Source organism: Oncorhynchus nerka, linkage group LG10 (genome assembly GCF_034236695.1).
Source record: "Oncorhynchus nerka isolate Pitt River linkage group LG10, Oner_Uvic_2.0, whole genome shotgun sequence".
In the NCBI taxonomy this organism is placed as follows: domain Eukaryota; kingdom Metazoa; phylum Chordata; class Actinopteri; order Salmoniformes; family Salmonidae; genus Oncorhynchus; species Oncorhynchus nerka.
The window spans coordinates 38,541,741-38,559,837 of NC_088405.1; the positions used below are offsets into that span (position 1 = coordinate 38,541,741).

Below are 18,097 nucleotides of genomic sequence, written 5' to 3' on the forward strand. Positions count from 1 at the left end.
GATGAGGACACTCCGCCTCTGTATGTGATGTTTCGGTATACTTTCAGCTGAGGCAGACAAATGCACGAGCTCAACTGGTTCTCACAGACTTTGTGGCGCCAGGCTTTCACACAATCAGGATGTGAAAGGCTTCAACAACGAGGCAATTAGGCCCCAATCACTGGGAATCGATCAGGCGTTAACACGCCTTTGCATATGCACAATTTTAAGTGGGTCGGGACTTTATAGGGAGGGCCCTCAACAGGTCTTGTCACAACATTCTCTGGCCCTCTTTAGATAGTATGCTGACCAACACAGAGCTCCTAGAGGCAAACATGGTCAAGGTCTTCTCTGTCGACTGGCTCGCACAGAGCAATCACAACACCAACCCGAAAGAAGGACCTGTGGACACTATACCAACCTACTGCAGACCCCATGTTCCTTGTATGGTACAGCCTCAACCGCCAACATTTTATAACAAGGTCTACCTCCAACCAAAACCAAAGACCACGAGGATTGAACTCACGGATTCCACTGAAGAACCTCAAAATCTAGAATCCAGGTTGAGCTCACCTCTGCATCCGATAACGTGTTCTTCCCCAAGTCGTAAGTACAATTTACTATACGATACAATAATAACAATAATAAAACATATATTTTACATGATTAATGATGGGTGTTGAAGTGTATTCACTGACAATGGTATCAACAGTTTCAGAAACCAGCGGGTACACCTCGGGTTATGACAGTGAGGCGGTCTCCTCGGAATGTCCCTCTGTGGAGGAGGCGAGCGAGGGGGAGAGAGACGGTGGCCAACGACGTGTGCGTACTAGGTTCACACCGGAGCAGATAGAAAAGCTGGAGAAGATTTTCAACAAACACAAATATCCAGATGCTGGAGAAAGAGTCAAAACGGCACTGAAGTTGAACCTCTCTGAAACTCAGGTAAGAACATAAACTAAATGTAAACTACCCACTGGACACAGATGTCAATTAAAACGTCTATTCCACGTTGGTTCAAACAACGTTGACTCAACCCGTTTGTGCTCAGTGGGTATGCACATTATTGTCATTAGGCCTATACAATGTGTATTTATATTTCATTCGATTACATTAGTGTTCATTTGGTTCTAATCCATTTTCATGTTATGTTTCAGGTGAGAACTTGGTTTCAGAACAGGAGGATGAAACTGAAAAGGGAGCTCCAAGAGTATCCAGTTCAGTCTCAGATGATGTTCCAGCCCATTCGACCATTTCAGTACCACGGCTTCCGTGAACAGCAACTCTCCCCCGCTGCAAACCACGTGATATACCAGCCCATGGTGCAACAGATCCCCATGGAACAGATGGTTTCTTATCAACACCCTTACGCATATTTATACTAAGGACATTAAAAGCTACAGACTGAACTTTCCACTCTAACACTAAATTGTGTGTGAAATCTAGTTGTTGTTTTGTCTTGGACGTGAACATGTTTTATATTTCTTTAAAGATGTACAGATGTTAAAATTATATTTATCATTCAATAAAGTCTATCTTATATCACAGCCTTACTTTTCTACTTTCGTATGCAATGTCAACGTCAACATTTTCACGTTTGACAGCGACAATAGTTGCTGTCAAGGGCCATATGGACAGATTAAATCAATTATGTTAAATGGAGGATGATCGCATTATTTTGATTACACGATTAGGGGTACCATGAATAGATCACATTGATCTATCGTTCAAGAATAGATGCTCCAGGGTCATGAAACGCAGTGTGGTTGGGGATCAGTTGTTTGTCTCTTGGGCCTGAGTTGTCAATCTGGTAAAAAGCAAACTTGTTTGTCACATACGGCGGAATACAAAACCTTACCGTGAAATGTTTACTTACATTGACCAACAGTGATATTTGTATGTTTTGTATTCATTAAGGATCCCCATGAACTCCGTCTTGTCGGGTATAGCCTCCTACTTGCCCATCTAAAAATTCAATTATTTACGCATTTAAATAATTTTAAAAGTACGACTTCATTATAGGCCTTTATGGGATTAGCGTAGACGCTGTTGAACAAAACTGCCAAGGCTACTCTCCCTGATGTTGGCCCATGACTACCAGGTAACAAATCTTAGGCCTACAAAACGAATTATATATTTTCCTTTGCATATAGCGATCTCAGGTTTGATGTTGTGCCTGGGGTAACAATGGGATTATGTGATACGATTGCTGAGACCCTATGTCTTGAAGTAGGAAATAGATAACTTTGTCTATATAAATACATGTGAAAACTAGTCATTGTCCAGTTGGCCGTAAACAATCAATTGAAGCGTGATAATTTAAAGGTGGTAGACTAGATCACAAAAACCACCCATACAGACAGACACTGACAGATACGACATAGAGGGTAACTACTGTAGGCTATATTATGCAATTAAATCAAATCAAAGTTTATTGGTCGTGTACATAGATTTGCAGATGTTATCACTGGTGAAGCGAAATGCTTGTGTTTCTAGCTCCAACCATGATGTGCTGAATGAAATATAGGAACTGCATTGAGACCTGCTATGGAACATGGTTGCTTGAGATGCACGATTCGCCAGGGGCCTAAAGCAAATGCCCTTTCAAATTCACAAGTAAACAGAGATCAAATGTGGTTCTCTCATTTTCCGTTTAGGCATGCTTGACAGCATTCACACCCAGTGTGTCAGACATACAATTGGTCCTCATCAGCAATCAGCTTCATGTTGGTGAGCAGACAGCTGGGCGCTTCTGTCTACGTCTGGAACAATGGTCTCACAAATGATAGTTACAGTAGCCTGGCCTCATAGAATATCAGCGCAATAGAGAATTTTACGTATAGAAAAAGGCCGTATGCCATCATACATTTTGGGGTAATATTTGCATTGCATTGCAATATTTGCATAAATCATGTCGATGCTATTGACATAAAAAAGTATTTACTTTTCCAAATGAAATAATGTAATATAATCAAAGCAGTGGCCTACAATTGTGTTTAACCCCGTGTACTTTAATCTCATAATGGCCTATCATAAAGTCATACTCTTTAGTAATTGACATACCTAAATAATTTCAGTCTGAGATGGGCAACTAGGAGGCTATACCTGACTAGACCGAGTTTCATAGCCTACTCAGACATGGTGGCGCTGGGACACATCAACGATTGCAACATCTATTAATATCCATTACACAGACCATCACGGTTTGTAATCGTTCGGTTGAGAGACCTTTGCATATGCAAATACAGTGGGGTGTCTCCTATATAGAGCGAGGACCCGAGGTTCGAGGCCTTACATACAATAGACCACCAGATCGCACCAACAAGAGGGCACACCATGGCGAACTTCTCAGTCGAATGGCTATCTCAAAGTTTTTACAACACTTCAACGGACCAAGTGGACATCGATAATCAAGTTGCAGTTGAGCCAAAAGGACCTACTGAAGTGATCCTTCATGTCGACATGAACAAGCTTGCTGCTAAAGACGACTACACTCCATCATCTCCAAACAGTTCGTGTATAATTTCCCCCCTCAAAACAATCGATTTGAGCATTTGATGTTGGAGTGTGTTACATATACGCCTACTTGTGATTTCTGGATGAATGACTGACTATTTTGTTTCTTTACCTTTCCAGGTAGCTGTGGCTACACGTCCGGCTCTGAGAGCGAGGTGGGGGACGACAGCGACGGCGAGTATGCACTACACCGCAGGATGAGAACCAAGTTCACCTCTGATCAGATTTGCAGACTAGAACGAACATTCAACAAACACAAATACCTCGGCACAACTCAGAGGAGAAAGATTGCTGAGAAAATGAAGCTCTCTGAAACTCAGGTAAGGACACAAGCCATAGCCTAAGCTACGACATGTCTTCTCGACTTGGATTTAATGGTTTGATCAAGAAACACCATTACAACATTAGCATTCATTAATATATCATATTATTTCCTTTCAGGTGAAAACATGGTTTCAAAACAGAAGGATGAAGCTGAAACGCGAGGTCCAAGACCTGCGACCAGAATTATTTTCTCCTCCAGCATCTCTGCTGCCTCCACTGGTCTACGCCGTTCCGTCATTTCAGCACCAAGCGCCTGGTGGACAGCTCCACAACTTTGCCCAGAGAACACAAGCGCTCTGCCCACATCACATCCCTTTCCAACAGATGATTCATGGAAAACCAATTCACCCCATGATGTTGGCGCCCTGTTACTACTGACTGGACAGCAATCTTAAAGACTGATTCTTAAAGTATAACTTCTGTTTTAATAGTGAACTTCTGTTTAATTATTTGACTCGCAACTGGTTGATTCCAATTGGGGAATTTGTATCTAGAATCTAGATCTGTCTCCATCGTTGTCTGGTTTGAGGCTATTGTAGACATTTTAATTACTTGCAAAGTACTACGTTTGATGTATATATAAATAAATATATAAATAAATAAACAAGTAAGTAAACATTTGAATATTACGTTTTTCACAAATAAAATGTGTAATTGTCACCGGCTTCTTGCTTTTTACCTTGTGCTTGTTTTTGCCATTATGCATGTACTATTCCATAATAGTTTCGGTTTAGTCCTTGGAATAATTGTCTTTTAACCAGACAGTTCCCCCACAATCAGGGGCACATTTCATTCACAATTGCGTTCACTAATCGTCCAAACACTGGGTAGCTGACAATCGGTCTGTTCTGCCCCTGAAAAAAGGCAGTTAACCCACTGTTCATAGGCGTCATTTAAAATAAAGTTTGTTTGTTCTTAAATTGAATTACCTAGTTGAATAAATCAATACATATTCTAGGTCAACTAAACATAAAAACCATGACATCATAAGTGGTTATATAGCTATGAGACGAGTTATTGACACCGGACGTTAGCATGGCTTGTGTATGAAAGAACACAATTGCTTGGTGTTTAAACACCTGTCATAAGGTCACGCAACAAGCGGTATAATTCCAGAAAACGTATGGCAATAACTTGTCGTTGATTCCTCGTTGGTGCTTATTTTGTTATCGCCCATTCCTTCTATAGGTTTAGCAAATATTCCGTAGGTGTCAGTGGTGCGTTTCTTCAACCCAACCCTTTACATTGTGAACATGCAGACTACATCATGATCACAATTGATTGTATCTAGGGTATTAGGGTTAGGGCGGCAGGGTAGCCTAGTGGTTAGAGCGTTGGACTAGTAACCGCAAGTTCAAACCCCCGAGCTGACAAGGTACAAATCTGTCGTTCTGCCCCTGAACAGGCAGTTAACCCACTGTTCCTAGGCCATCATTCAAAATAAGATTTTGTTTTTAACTGACTTGCCTAGTTAAATAAAGGTTAATATATATATATATAAATCAGTAGGCAGTATAGGCCACTGCAATCTGTCTGCAGCAACATGTAATGGCATACAGATATATACGTCTGTATGCAGTTAGATACGTCTGTCTGTCTGTATGCCGGCTGCTGTAGACAAATATTTCCGATGGCGTCCGGTGGTAATGGTGTGGCTCCGAGCCTTGCCTGCACTCCGCTAGCAGGAGATTTGCATCTTCAAAGAGGTTGAAAGAGACATCAAAGAAGAGGTATCTACAAGATCATTGAGCTCTATTGTCTCTCAATCGAAGGATTCGCACTTACTCGAGAGGCGCGAGGGAACGGCGCCCTAAAGTCTGCTAGAGGTGTATAATACCTCAAGTTAAAGTCATTAGTTGATACCATCTAAATAGGTGGCTGATTGAGTAATTCCGAATTTCCGTCATAAACAATTCTGGAGTCATTCAAGGGTCCATCCCATTTACCAATGGGATATTTATGTGGAAACTAGTCTATTTATGTCCCCTCTAATCGGGATGATATGCTCACTCTATCTCAACCAGTTCTGAGTGAAGTTGGTTCCTGAAAACAGAACATCTGACACAACACTCAGGGCTTGCAGTGCATCTGAGGTCAAATATGCCCAGATATTATCGAGGAGTAGTATGAAATGTACATGCACTCAATACAGTATGGAAATGTATGTTCTCACTACTGTAAATCGCTCTGGATAAGAGCATCTGCTAAATGACTCAAATGTAAATGTCAAAAAATGTAGCCAGTCCAGCAAAATCACAGCTCTGGTATTGAGTCACTGACTGTGCACTCTATTAAACAAAGACATTTAGAGTTTCACGTTTCCAAACAATAGGCCTAAATTATATATTTTTTAAATGATTTTATTTTTTGCCTAATCTATGGTTTATGCTAAATCTAAGGGATACTGACACCTATTGCTGTTGGTATTGGTCTATTGAATACAGGACTGGTATTGGGCTCTTCAAAAAAAATCCTCATGATTTGTTTTGCTTCTTGCATTAAGTTTGGTAAGGCACAGATAACAACCAATGGTTAAATATGTTATTGCTTTTCCCACTTGTCTGTAGACTGAGAGGCAATGTTTTTGCATGACCAAAATGGTGATCTGCATATGAGTGTGGTGTTGGGGACCTAAAGGAACTCAGGAGTAACTGTTTGGCTACTGGAAGTTACTTTGATTGACATTCATTCTCAAACATGAAATATTATGGTATTGTCTAAGCTAAATGGAAAGGATAGTGTAGGCCTATTTAAAAAAATATTTTTTAGATTTGTTTAAATCACTGTATTTTTAGTACAACAATAGATACCTCTTAAATTCATCATTCCAAACAGTCCATTTCTGAGTGAATACGCTATTGTTAATATCTAAAGCCAGCTAAATCTGAATCAGTCCATCTGAGTTTGTTTGATCTGAGGGTGGGTATTGGGTAAGAAGGGATTGTCTTTAGGTTGAACCAGATTGTTTCCGGGTGTTGAGGAGACCTGGAAGAAAAACATTTTATTTCACTTATTTTGTAAGTGCTACTCATCCATTTACTGTATGAGTTGTATCAGGCACAATATCTGATTGATTGTTTACTAAAATTGTGTCAAGAACACAGTTTGTTGTAATTAAATAAATCACAGGATGAAGTAAATGAAAAATACTACAAACTGAGCAACAGACATATCATTTATATACATTTTCTGTCATTGGTTGACAAAACATTATTCTGGTAATACCCACTAGGAGGCACAACATGAATGTTTATTACAGTATTTAAAAATAAACTGCAGTTTACTTTATGGTTAATGTTAATAATTCACCATTGTGACATACTAACATTTGTAGTAATGTCAGAATGTGCTAACTGCCCTGCTAAGAGCTGACTGCTCTGTGGCTGAATGGCTACAGACGGATGGGGAGCCGACAGGACTGAGGAGGGTGGGAATAGTAGTCTCAATGGCTGTTTTCTGCATAATGAGCACTCATGTTATTCGCCCATCACTCACTCTTCCAGTTTATCCTTGGCTACAGATGGCTCTGATACAGGTCAATGTTATTCAAGAAGTACAAGCATCTATTGCAACTGAATTCTCAGAATTAAAGGCAAGATTCTTAGAACCGTGCATAGTTCTTAGAAACCAGAATAGTTTTAAGAACATTGCGTAATTTTGGAAAATCACAGATTCCTGTTTTTTGGAAAATTTGTATGATAAGATCAGAAACACACTATTTCAAACCTTTTTCTTTTACCATAACTACTTTATATTCTTCTTTACATCTCATAGGCTTGTGGAAACACGACTGTTTAATTATTAAAGTGTAACCTTTCCATAACTAAGCTAATGGGGGACTTTACTGGGATCTAAATCATATTTTGCAATGCCCTTGACCTTATAAAGATGGCCATTCCTCGAAATCTTATTCATTTGTGAATGTTCTGTTAAAATCGTCATAGTGTCGTTTCTGCATGGTATAAGGTGGTATGGTGTTATTTAAACTATGTCAAAGAATAACTCAAATGTACATCTATTTCAGATGTGATTGTCTGATTACTCACTAACTATTCATGGTTATCCAATTGAAGGGATACATTTGTCCTGTAACAGAAAATAAGACAATTGAAGATCAATAATTGGTTCTTCATCCCAACATTTTTTTTATAGACTGTTACTGAACAACACCAGACAATTCCACCCACTAGGTGGACAACACATCAATATAGAAAGCAGGCAATAAAACAACAACTTGGACATCGACGAAATATACTACAGTTTTACCATCAAAAATACAAAATAAAGGAAATGACAATAGAATATTTCAGGACATTGTAAAACCCAGTTTCTCGTGACGAGGTATGGTACAGTCTCTCCACTGAGTTCAGGGTTTCTTGTTGTGGTTTTGTTTTCTGCGGTTCTCTGGTTCAGGTCCAAGATGGGGGAACAGGGAGAACTTAGGGCTGTGCTGGTTGACCAGGGGTAGTCCGGTCGGTGAAATACCTCTGCAGCCCCATTTTCCCATGCCCTATGCCTCTTTAAAGCTAGATCTCAAAGAGGTATATGCATAGGAAAAAGGAACAGCGAGTACAGATACCCCCCTTCGAATCGGCCGCTGTGTGGACCTAGAAGGGAGAGACACAGACAACCCCACAGAATGAACTCTTTGGATTTGAAAACTTATGCAATGTCATTCAAATAACATCAAAAAACGAAGTGATTCATATTTGATCATGTATCGGCAACTTTGCACAAGTAAATAATACTTTAGAATACGTTGAAAATAATTTTCAGGACTTCACTCATTGAATAAGACAATAACGGCAATTAACACATTCTTAATAATTATTTGCTTAACAGCACATGTGAAAAACCTAAAATAGACTTTATTCTCTGCCTGAGCCTGTAGGATAGAGTTTTAGGTCTATATTATTATCAGGTGAAAATCATCCAAAAGAAGCTGACTTACCCTGTGCAGATCCAGAGCTCTCTCCCCAAAGCTAACACCTTCTCGTGGGCATTTATCCCTCCCCAGAGACCTTGAAGATGTTTGAGAAAGACAGAGTAGCTGTTTTCTGAGCTCCGTCAGCACTTAGCCCACCTCCTTGGTTTCAGGCCATGGCATAACATGCACCTGCAGGGGCCAGAGCAACCCCCTAAAAAAATAGGTACATTACATAAAGTAACCAGCAACAAGCACGACAAAGCCTCAGTGTCTCAGCTAAGGCTGATTGGCTGTCATTACTCGCCATGGTAGCGGAGGATAAACTTGCTACATAATCTGCTATCTTCCTCACAGACATCAACAGCACAGCGAGGAAGGAGGGAGAGGGTTAGAACACCTCGTTCCTACGGGCTGAAATGTTTCTTATCGGTTCAGGGTCTCTTTCTCTCCCCCTCCCAGGAGAGGCCCCATGCTTTAGTACTCCTCAAGGTCTTCGGACAAGGACTCTCAGGATATGCTGAGGTGAGACATTCACACACGAGTGTGTGTGCACGCACCAACGTAGGATACCCATGCACACACACAAATGCACACACATTCATACAGTACACACACACATGCATTGCACATGCACTGATGTGCTCTCTCTCTTTAGGGCACGCACGCTCACGCACACGCACACACACACACACACACACACACACACACACACACACACACACACACACACACACACACACACACACACACACACACACATACACACACACAGTGTAGCAGTAGGGGCGTTCTGGTATGTCAAGGCCAGAGGCCAACACATACCCTCTCACCAGACCGAAATGAAACTGTGTGAAACTGCACTCCTCTTCTGGTTTTGTACTAAGGGGTGTTCATGTATCATAGAAGTTGTTATCGGACGTCCTGTCATACATGACCATATCGTCACATGACCATATCCTCATATGAACATATCCTCATATGACCATATACTCATATGACCGTATCCTCATATGACCATATACTCATATGACCGTATCCTCATATGACCGTATCCTCATATGACCATATCCTCATATGACCATATACTCATATGACCGTATCCTCATATGACCGTATCCTCACATGACCATATCCTCATATGACCATATCCTCATATGACCGTATCCTCACATGACCATATCCTTACATGACCATATCCTCACATGACCATATCCATATCCTCACATGACCATATCCTTACATGACCATATCCATATCCTCACATGACCATATCCATATCCTCACATGACCATATCCTCACATGACCATATCCTTACATGACCATATACTTACATGGCCATTTCCTCACATGACCATATCCTCACATGGCCATATCCATACATGACCATATCCTAACCAGGCCAGGAAAATCTGTTCAAGTGTAGCTTTTGAACAGCAGTGTGGGGAACTATTTAGAATGGACTCTGACAGACTAAGAACACGGTTCAAACAGTGATTGGCATACCCTCAGTCAATATGTTTCGGGCTATTCTAGTGATGTATCGATTTATTCGATTTCACCATGGACATGTGTTTGCATCATGACAAGCTGGCAAAATATCCCATATAGAACAATACATGGACATTTGATTTGAATACCTTTGTCAGATGTGAATGTGTCAGCCTAGTCATACCCTTCACAGGACCCTTGATGAGGCACACATACCCTGTTGTGAAAACCACCGCTCTGGACTCTGTCTCCACCATCCATCATGTTCAAACTTTGACAGCTTTCCACAATCGCCACTGGGAGGCAGCAGATTCAAACGCTGGATGGTAGCAATGCTCTTATGCACAAATCCATGTGGCCTATGGCCTACGGCCTTTCCTTTCCTTTCCTTTCCATTCCTTTCCTTTCCTTTCACCCTCTCTCTCAGTCTCTCTCTCTCCTCTTTCTCTTCCTTTCCATTTCCCACGTCCTCTCTCTTTCTGTCTCTCTCGTTCTGTCTCCCCCCTCTCTCTTTTCCTGTCTCTTTCTCTCTCTAGTATACTGTACTGTATGAATGCCTGCTAAACAAAATAGTTACCTGTCCTGTTGTTGCTTACAGTTCACTTTGATTGAATACCCTGACTAATTTTACTCCCAGTCCTCAAGAGACCCTTTTGAATTGGCTACCCGTAAACATGCAGCATTTTAGATTTCTCCTTTTGTTTTTGCAGAGTTTTATATTTGAGGGAGTTAAGTGAAACTGTCTTCCATCTCAGAATTGGGCAACAAAAGGGGCTTGGCATTATATTTTGAAGGAAGTAACAGTTTGAGATATTAGGTTGGTGACATTACCTTACATTACCTTACATAACCTTACATTACCTTACATTACCTTACATAACCGTACATTACATTACATTACCTTACATAGCATTACATTACCTTACATTACCTTACATAACCCTACATTACCTTACATTACCTTACATAAACTTACATTACCTTACATTACCTTACATTACCTTACATTACCTTACATAAATTTACTTTCTACACAGCGTAAACATGTTTCTCAGCATTTTTAGAACCAATTTGAAGTGTTTGTTGTGCTCAAATTAACAATGACTACAAAAGTGTTAATTTGCCTAATATACATGTGTTTTGATTGGACCACAGACGATATATCTGCCATTTCTTCAAGTCGTGGATTTTTGGGCTTTTACAAAGCATTTGGTTTATGGCTGACACTGACATGCATTCACTAAATATGTTTTCTTGGTTCTTGGTGTTTTTACAGAACAGACCACTTACAATTCCAATGTTGAACTATTTATCTTTAATTCCTGCAGCAATGCTGAGAGGAAAAGGTTGAGATAGGAGAGAGACTAGGTGGCCTGAGTCGAACCTGGTAAAACGGTGTTCTTCTTGCTGTTTGAAGTCTTGTAGAGAGAGCAAGAGAGAGAGAGAGAGAGAGAGAGAGAGAGAGACTAAGCTTCAGAGACCAGCGAGAGAGAGCCAGACAGACTAATCGTCAGTGATCAAGCCTAAACTCGTGACCTCATCAGTTTACATTTACATTTACATTTAAGTCATTTAGCAGACGCTCTTATCCAGAGCGACTTACAAATTGGTGCGTTCACCTTAAGACATCCAGTGGAACAGCCACTTTACAATAGTGCATCTAAATCTTTTAAGGGGGGGGGGGTGAGAAGGATTACTTTATCCTATCCTAGATATTCCTGAAAGAGGTGGGGTTTCAGTTCAAATCATTTCTGTACAGTAAATGAGGAATGAGGGGTAGTAATGTGTTATAGTACCGAGTGCTCATAGCTCGGCCTTTCAAGTGAACCGTGCTTAAACTCATTATACAGTCTGATGAATATGTCACTTATTTAATATGGTAATAATGTAGCTGCTTCCTTGTTTGTAAATACCTTTTTCATGGCCCTTCTCATTGTAGTTCACTGACTGTTTCACTAGAAGTAGCTTTTATGCAAAGCTACTTCCGGAAAGTACATTTGTATTTTGTGTATGTGTTCGCTGTGGGAATAATAATACAAGTAATTATAACTGTTTTATTGTCACATAAAAGGGAAAGGTGCAGTGAAATGTGCCGTTTTACAGGGTCGGCCATAGTAGTGCGGCACCCCTGGAGCAAATTAGGATTAAGCTCAAGGGCACATTGACAGATTTTTCACCTTGTCGGCATGGTGTATTTGAACCAGCAACCTTTCGGATACTGGCCCAAAGGTCTAACAACTATGCTACCTGTCACCAACCGTTGTGTTGCTGTTACCAACTGAGACGCACCAGTTCACTTCATGTTGAAGTGTTGAGGTCGAACCCCCGGCTGTCTCACAGTCAGAAGTGTTCATGATATCAGCAAAACTATATGATACTGTATACTCCCCCTGCTAACATTGCTGACAAGACCTTCTCTCTTCCTGGCTGAGTTAAAGTTACTCCTTCTTGCCCACAGTACTGTTCCTCCTTTTCCTTCTCCTGTCTTCTCTTACCTTAGTTATCAGATATCATTACCCAAGTCTTAAAGGCACATTACAGCTAATACTAATTCAACTAAAGGCCTTGCCTGAGGTCAAAATCATTGCAGGCCCTTATTTAGACAGATCGTGGTCAAGCGTTCTCTCTGGCTTATTCACTTGACTTTGTTCTTCACCAGATTTACCAGACTGAACCAAATCCCTGTCAGTAGCCTACCGGTCCGACAGTGTTCAATTTGGTGGAGGATGTTTTGATTTGTGAAATCCGCTCGGCGTCTCTCCTCTCTCCTCACTTCCTGCCCGAAGGTGGTTCAGATAGGCAACAACACCTGTCAGTGCTGTCAGTCCCGCGTCAAAGACATTTCAATTTAATCGCATGCCTCCCTCCGGCCTGGGCAAATTACCACTTTAAAGGCAGAGGGTCCCCAGGTTTCCCCTGGAGCGCCAGGCTAGGGACTCTCTCTTTCACCCCACTGTTCAGCAATGCTGATGAGTACCTTGGCGCCCCTGTGGCACGTCTGTCCCCATCCAAAACAAAGGACTCTCAGATGGATACAGGAGCACAGTGAATTATTCTGTATGAATAGAATAACATCTTAATTGCAATGTGCCGAATGGAATGTTTACAGCAAGAACTATGCAAGTGGAGACAATTTGAATTGTTCAAATTTTTATTATGTGATGGAGCAGCTGGGATTGTTGTAGAAAAGTTACATGCTGACAGTGAAATCCACGTGAGGTTTTAGTCACTGTTATCTAACAGGTATCATTCAATCGAAAGCTGTAATGTGCAGTGAGAGTGGACATTTCTGAAGGTACATGACATTGAGTCCACTTCTGGTTCCACACAGTAGATGTTGCATTTTTGAGTAGATGAATTCCAACATGCCTTCTCGTGATTGAACAAGGGCCTCCCCAGCACAGGAGGCTGCTAGGGGAACGGGGACGTCTCATAATAATGGCTGGAATGGAATAAATGGGATCGTTTTTCAACACATGGAAACCCTGTGCAAAATGAGCTTCATTACCATTCCGTGAACGTCGTTCCAGCCAGTACTATGAGCCCGTCCACCCCAATGAAGGTGCAATCAGCCAACTGTGCTCCCCAGTATATACTATAGGGCGAGAGAGATGGGAACACCCTTGACATGACTGTAGTGAAGTGAGAACATCAGACTACTTGGCGTACTACTCCACTGTGCGATAGGTAGAAAGTGAGCGCACCCTCTCGTTTGAGACGGCACCATCTGGTCCTTGAGTCCCGATGCGTCAGTTTCACGATGATACCTGCGCCGCCTAGCTTAGCTGGCTTGACTTCCGCTAATAGTGCTCCAACGCTGCAATTGAAGATCAAACACTGATTAACGAAACATGTAGAGTTCACACATCCTATACGGTCTAGCTTGTTCTTTCCCTCTGTACGCCTTTGAAAGTCTTTGACAGGCAGCATTATATTTATCCTTTCGTGGGCATCGAGGCCCCCGCGTTTCCCCCCCTCTGCCCTTCTTATGTCATATCCTCACCCCTGTCCTCTGATCTCTCGTTTCCCCTCTCCCTGCGCTATATTGAATTTGAATAGTAAGTATTTCAATTGGCTCTGTTTTAGATGTGTTCAAGGCTCTAAAAGGCATGTGAACTGAGACATGAACAGAACAATTGAGTGGTTGTTGGAAATGGAAATCTTTAATCTCTCTTTCTCACTCCTTTTCTCTCCCTCCCCCTCCCGTCGGATTGAAGAGGGGAGATGTGAAGGTCGCTGGCTGTTTCTTGTTATGACATTCCTCCAGTTCTGAGCTTTCTCTGTCTCCAGTTCTCAGTTCTCCCCCCGTGGCCCACAGCGCATTGAGAGCTGTGTGCACCAAGCTCTAGCAGGCAGGCAGCGGATAACTCATGGACATGGGAAATACAGGTGAAGCATTGTTCAGCGGGACTCCCAACTCCCCCCTTTCCCCCTTCAACCCAGTGCAGTGATAACATACAGTCCTCACCATATGTATTTCGACAGTGAACCAAACATTTACATTTTGGCTCTATACTCAAGCAATTTGGATATTCATTTGGATCAAATGATGAATATGAGGAGACAGCACAACATGTCACCTTTTACTTAGTGTATTAAAGTAGTCAAATGTTGAGTATATGGCCCCGTATACTTTGCATGCTTGTGACTCAGATGCATTTGCAGTTGGTTTTGGCAATGATTTGGCTCATGTCTCATCCAATAGTAACTGTTTTTGTCAGTGAATATAGAAGATGTTTCTGGTGGATGCTGCCATGATTAGGAATCATGAATGGATCACAAATAATAATGGGTGAGAGAGTTACAGAGCCAGAAAGACCACACTCCTCCCAACATGCTAACCTCCCTTGTCATTGGTGATGGTGAAAGGTTAGCATCTTTTGTTGTAGCCTCTAACTTTCTTACCTCGTGTTTTTTTTCCCTAATCATGGAATTACCGGAATTCTTTTTGAAATATTCAGAAAGATCTTCTCTCCTCACATTGAAAGAAATGACTCCAGACATCATCCGCCATTACTATTGGACAAAACCAAAACATAGCCAAAACAAAACTGCCCCTGCATCCAACGAGTATGCAGAGTCGCATGCTTGACGCGGTCGTTGTGTGCAAGAGATATGGGACCAAATACTAAACTTTAGAATGCTTTAGTACAAGGTAGGTGAAAAACTTATTCCAAATACTTATGACTTCTTCAAATGGGGGAGCCGAGATACATAAAGTGAATGCTTTTGTGTCTAAATTGTATGAAACATAATGGTACATATGACATATACTGTATGAAAATACCCGAAAATGAAAGTTGACATTCTGTACTAAAAAAACATTTTTTTAAATCTCAAATACAAAATGCCGGAGTATAGAGCCAACATTTCAATGTTAGCTTCACTGTCCAAATACATATGGTGAGGACTGAAAGCGCTTCTTTCAGTGATGGGAACCCATAGATAAGGTGATGTGGCTGGGTCGTCTCCAGGGAACAGGGCGTTCTAAGACACTGATACTGGTTGAGAAGGAAGGAGGGAGGTCGACTGCCCTGGCTGGGTGGTGACACCATGTACAATGTACTGCTGCTAGTGTGTGTGTGTGTGTGTGTGTGTGTGTGTGTGTGTGTGTGTGTGTGTGTGTTTTTCTTAATTTTTACACTCTTGGTATTCTCTCAACCAGCTTCATGATGTAGTCACCTGGAATGTTTTTCAATTAACACATGTGCCTTGTTAAATGTTAATTTGTGTAATTTCTTTCCTTCTTAATCCGATTGAGCCAATCAGTTATGTTGTGACAAGGTAGGGTTGGTATACAGAAGATAGCCCTATTTGGTAAAAGACCAAGTCCATATTATGGCAAGAACAGCTCAAATAAGCAAAGAGAAACAACTGTCCATCACTACTTTAAGACATGAAGGTCAGTCAATATGGAAAATATCAAGAACTTTTAAAGTTTCTTCAAGTACAGTCACAAAAACCATCAAGCACTATGATGAAACTGGCTCTCATGAGGACCGCCACAGAAAAGGAAGAATCAGTTACCTCTGCTGCAGTGGATAAGTACATTAGAGTTAACGGCACCTCAGATTGCAGCCCAAATAAATGCTTTGCAGAGTTCAAGTAACAGACACATCTTAACATCAACTGTTCAGAGGAGACTGTGAATCAGGCCTTCATGGTCAAATTGCTGCAAAGAAACCACTACTAAAGGACACCAATAAGAAGAGACTTGCTTGGGTCAAGAAACACAAACAATGGACATTAGACCAGTGGAAATCTGTTGTTCGGTCTGATGAGTCCAAATCTGATATTTTTGGTTCCAATCACCATGTCTTTGTGAGACGCAGAGTAGGGGAACGGATGATCTCTGCATGTGTGGTTCCCACAGTGAATCATAGAGGAGTTGTGATGGTGCTTTGCTGGTGACACTGTCAGTGATTTATTTAGAATTCAATGCACACTTAACCAGCATGGCTACCACAGCATTCTGCAGCGATACGTCATCCCATCTGGTTTGCGCTAAGTGGGACTATCTTTTTTTTCTTCAACAGGATAATGACCCAACACACCTCCAGGCTGTGTAAGGGATATTTGACCAATAAGGAGAGTGGTGGAGTGCTGCATTAGATGACCTGGCCTCCACAAATCACCCGACCTCAACCAACTTGAGATGGTTTGGGATGAGTTGGACCGCAGAGTGAAGGAAAAGTAGCCAACAAGTGCTCAGCATATGTGGGAACTCCTTCAAGACTGTTGGAAAAGCATTCCAGGTGAAGCTGGTTAAGAGAATGCCAAGAGTGTACAAAGCTGTCATCAAGGCAAAGGGTGGATAATTTGAAAAATATAAAATATTTTTTGATTTGTTTAACACTTTTTTGCATACTACATGATTCCATATATGTTATTTCATAGTTTTGATGTCTTCATTATTATTCTACAATGTAGATAATAGTAAAAATAAAGCAAAGCCTTTGAATGAGTACGTGTGTCCAAACTTTGACTGGTAATGTACTGGTACTGTGACATTTCAGGGCTATTTCACAAGAAACCGGAACACCGTTGGAGTTCAGTTCATAATTTTCCTTCCACTTTCTTCAGAGCTGCACAGACATGAGGAAAATGTCTCCAAAATGTATATATGTTCCATGAATAGAATGTGCTTTTGGATTGAGTAATTCAGTCACATATCCTTGAAAATACTTGCAACCAGTTGTGAACTTACATAACAAATCAAGGATAATCAAAGCATAGGTCAGGATGACCCTGCCCAGAGCAACCTCCCAAGGCCGGCCACAGTGTTATGTTCTCTTTTCATCTATCTCAATAGCCTAGTTTATACATGGCGCGATCACGCGTCCTGTGTCTTGATATGCTCCACCATTTGATTGTGGCCCCATTTTTAAAAATGTGTCTACACATGGTATTAAAACTCTTATCCGTCCACTGTGTCTGCACTGTGACCAGACTTCCTGGTTTCTCCCAGTAAGCAAATTATTTTGACAGATATTTTCTAAATAATATTTATTTATTCTAAAGACACATATTGTTGCCATAGGTCAGTAGTGCCACCGGTCAATGATTCCGGAGGACTGTAGAATGATGATTTAAATGGTTTAACTATCCAAATATGTCTACACTTGTAAGATATCCAGACACAAGGGCTGTGTTTCCACAGGCAACTCAATTCTGATCTGTCTGCCCAATTACTGGCATTAGAGCGGATCTGATTGTTCAAAAAAGAAGAAAAATATTAGAATTGGGCTGCCTGTATAAACACAGCCAACGCGTGCCTGACGACCTCTGGAGGAGGTCAGGAAGATCGGATCAAAGTCAGATCACAATGTGTCTTTTAATTGTCTACATCGGTCTAAAAATGT

The 18,097-nt window shown here is 41.2% G+C and overlaps 1 protein-coding gene and 1 long non-coding RNA gene across 2 annotated transcripts; one reads left to right on the plus strand and one right to left on the minus strand.

Moving 5' to 3' along the window:
- Nucleotides 1-220: 220 nt before the first annotated feature.
- On the plus strand, nt 221-1,390 carry LOC115134913 (homeobox protein vent1-like). The gene is made up of 3 exons (XM_029669049.2): nt 221-585; nt 692-924; nt 1,137-1,390. Exons 1-3 carry the CDS (start codon nt 282-284, stop codon nt 1,362-1,364), a joined length of 765 nt encoding a protein of 254 aa, XP_029524909.2. The 5' UTR covers nt 221-281; the 3' UTR covers nt 1,365-1,390.
- Nucleotides 1,391-7,940: 6,550 nt separating this feature from the next.
- On the minus strand, nt 7,941-9,252 carry LOC115136364 (uncharacterized). Its single transcript, XR_003864599.2, has 2 exons — nt 8,771-9,252; nt 7,941-8,426 (listed from the first exon to the last, which is right to left on the minus strand). It is a non-coding gene; the product is annotated as an uncharacterized LOC115136364 (long non-coding RNA).
- Nucleotides 9,253-18,097: the final 8,845 nt, after the last annotated feature.

Bases quoted from the DNA above. Each gene is read 5' to 3' on its own strand.
- LOC115134913 (XM_029669049.2), top strand. From the start codon at position 282: ATGCTGACCAACACAGAGCTCCTAGAGGCAAACATGGTCAAGGTCTTC. The intron at 586-691 runs GTAAGTACAATT...TGGTATCAACAG, and splicing joins AACGTGTTCTTCCCCAAGTC to TTTCAGAAACCAGCGGGTAC. The intron at 925-1,136 runs GTAAGAACATAA...GTTATGTTTCAG, and splicing joins TGAACCTCTCTGAAACTCAG to GTGAGAACTTGGTTTCAGAA.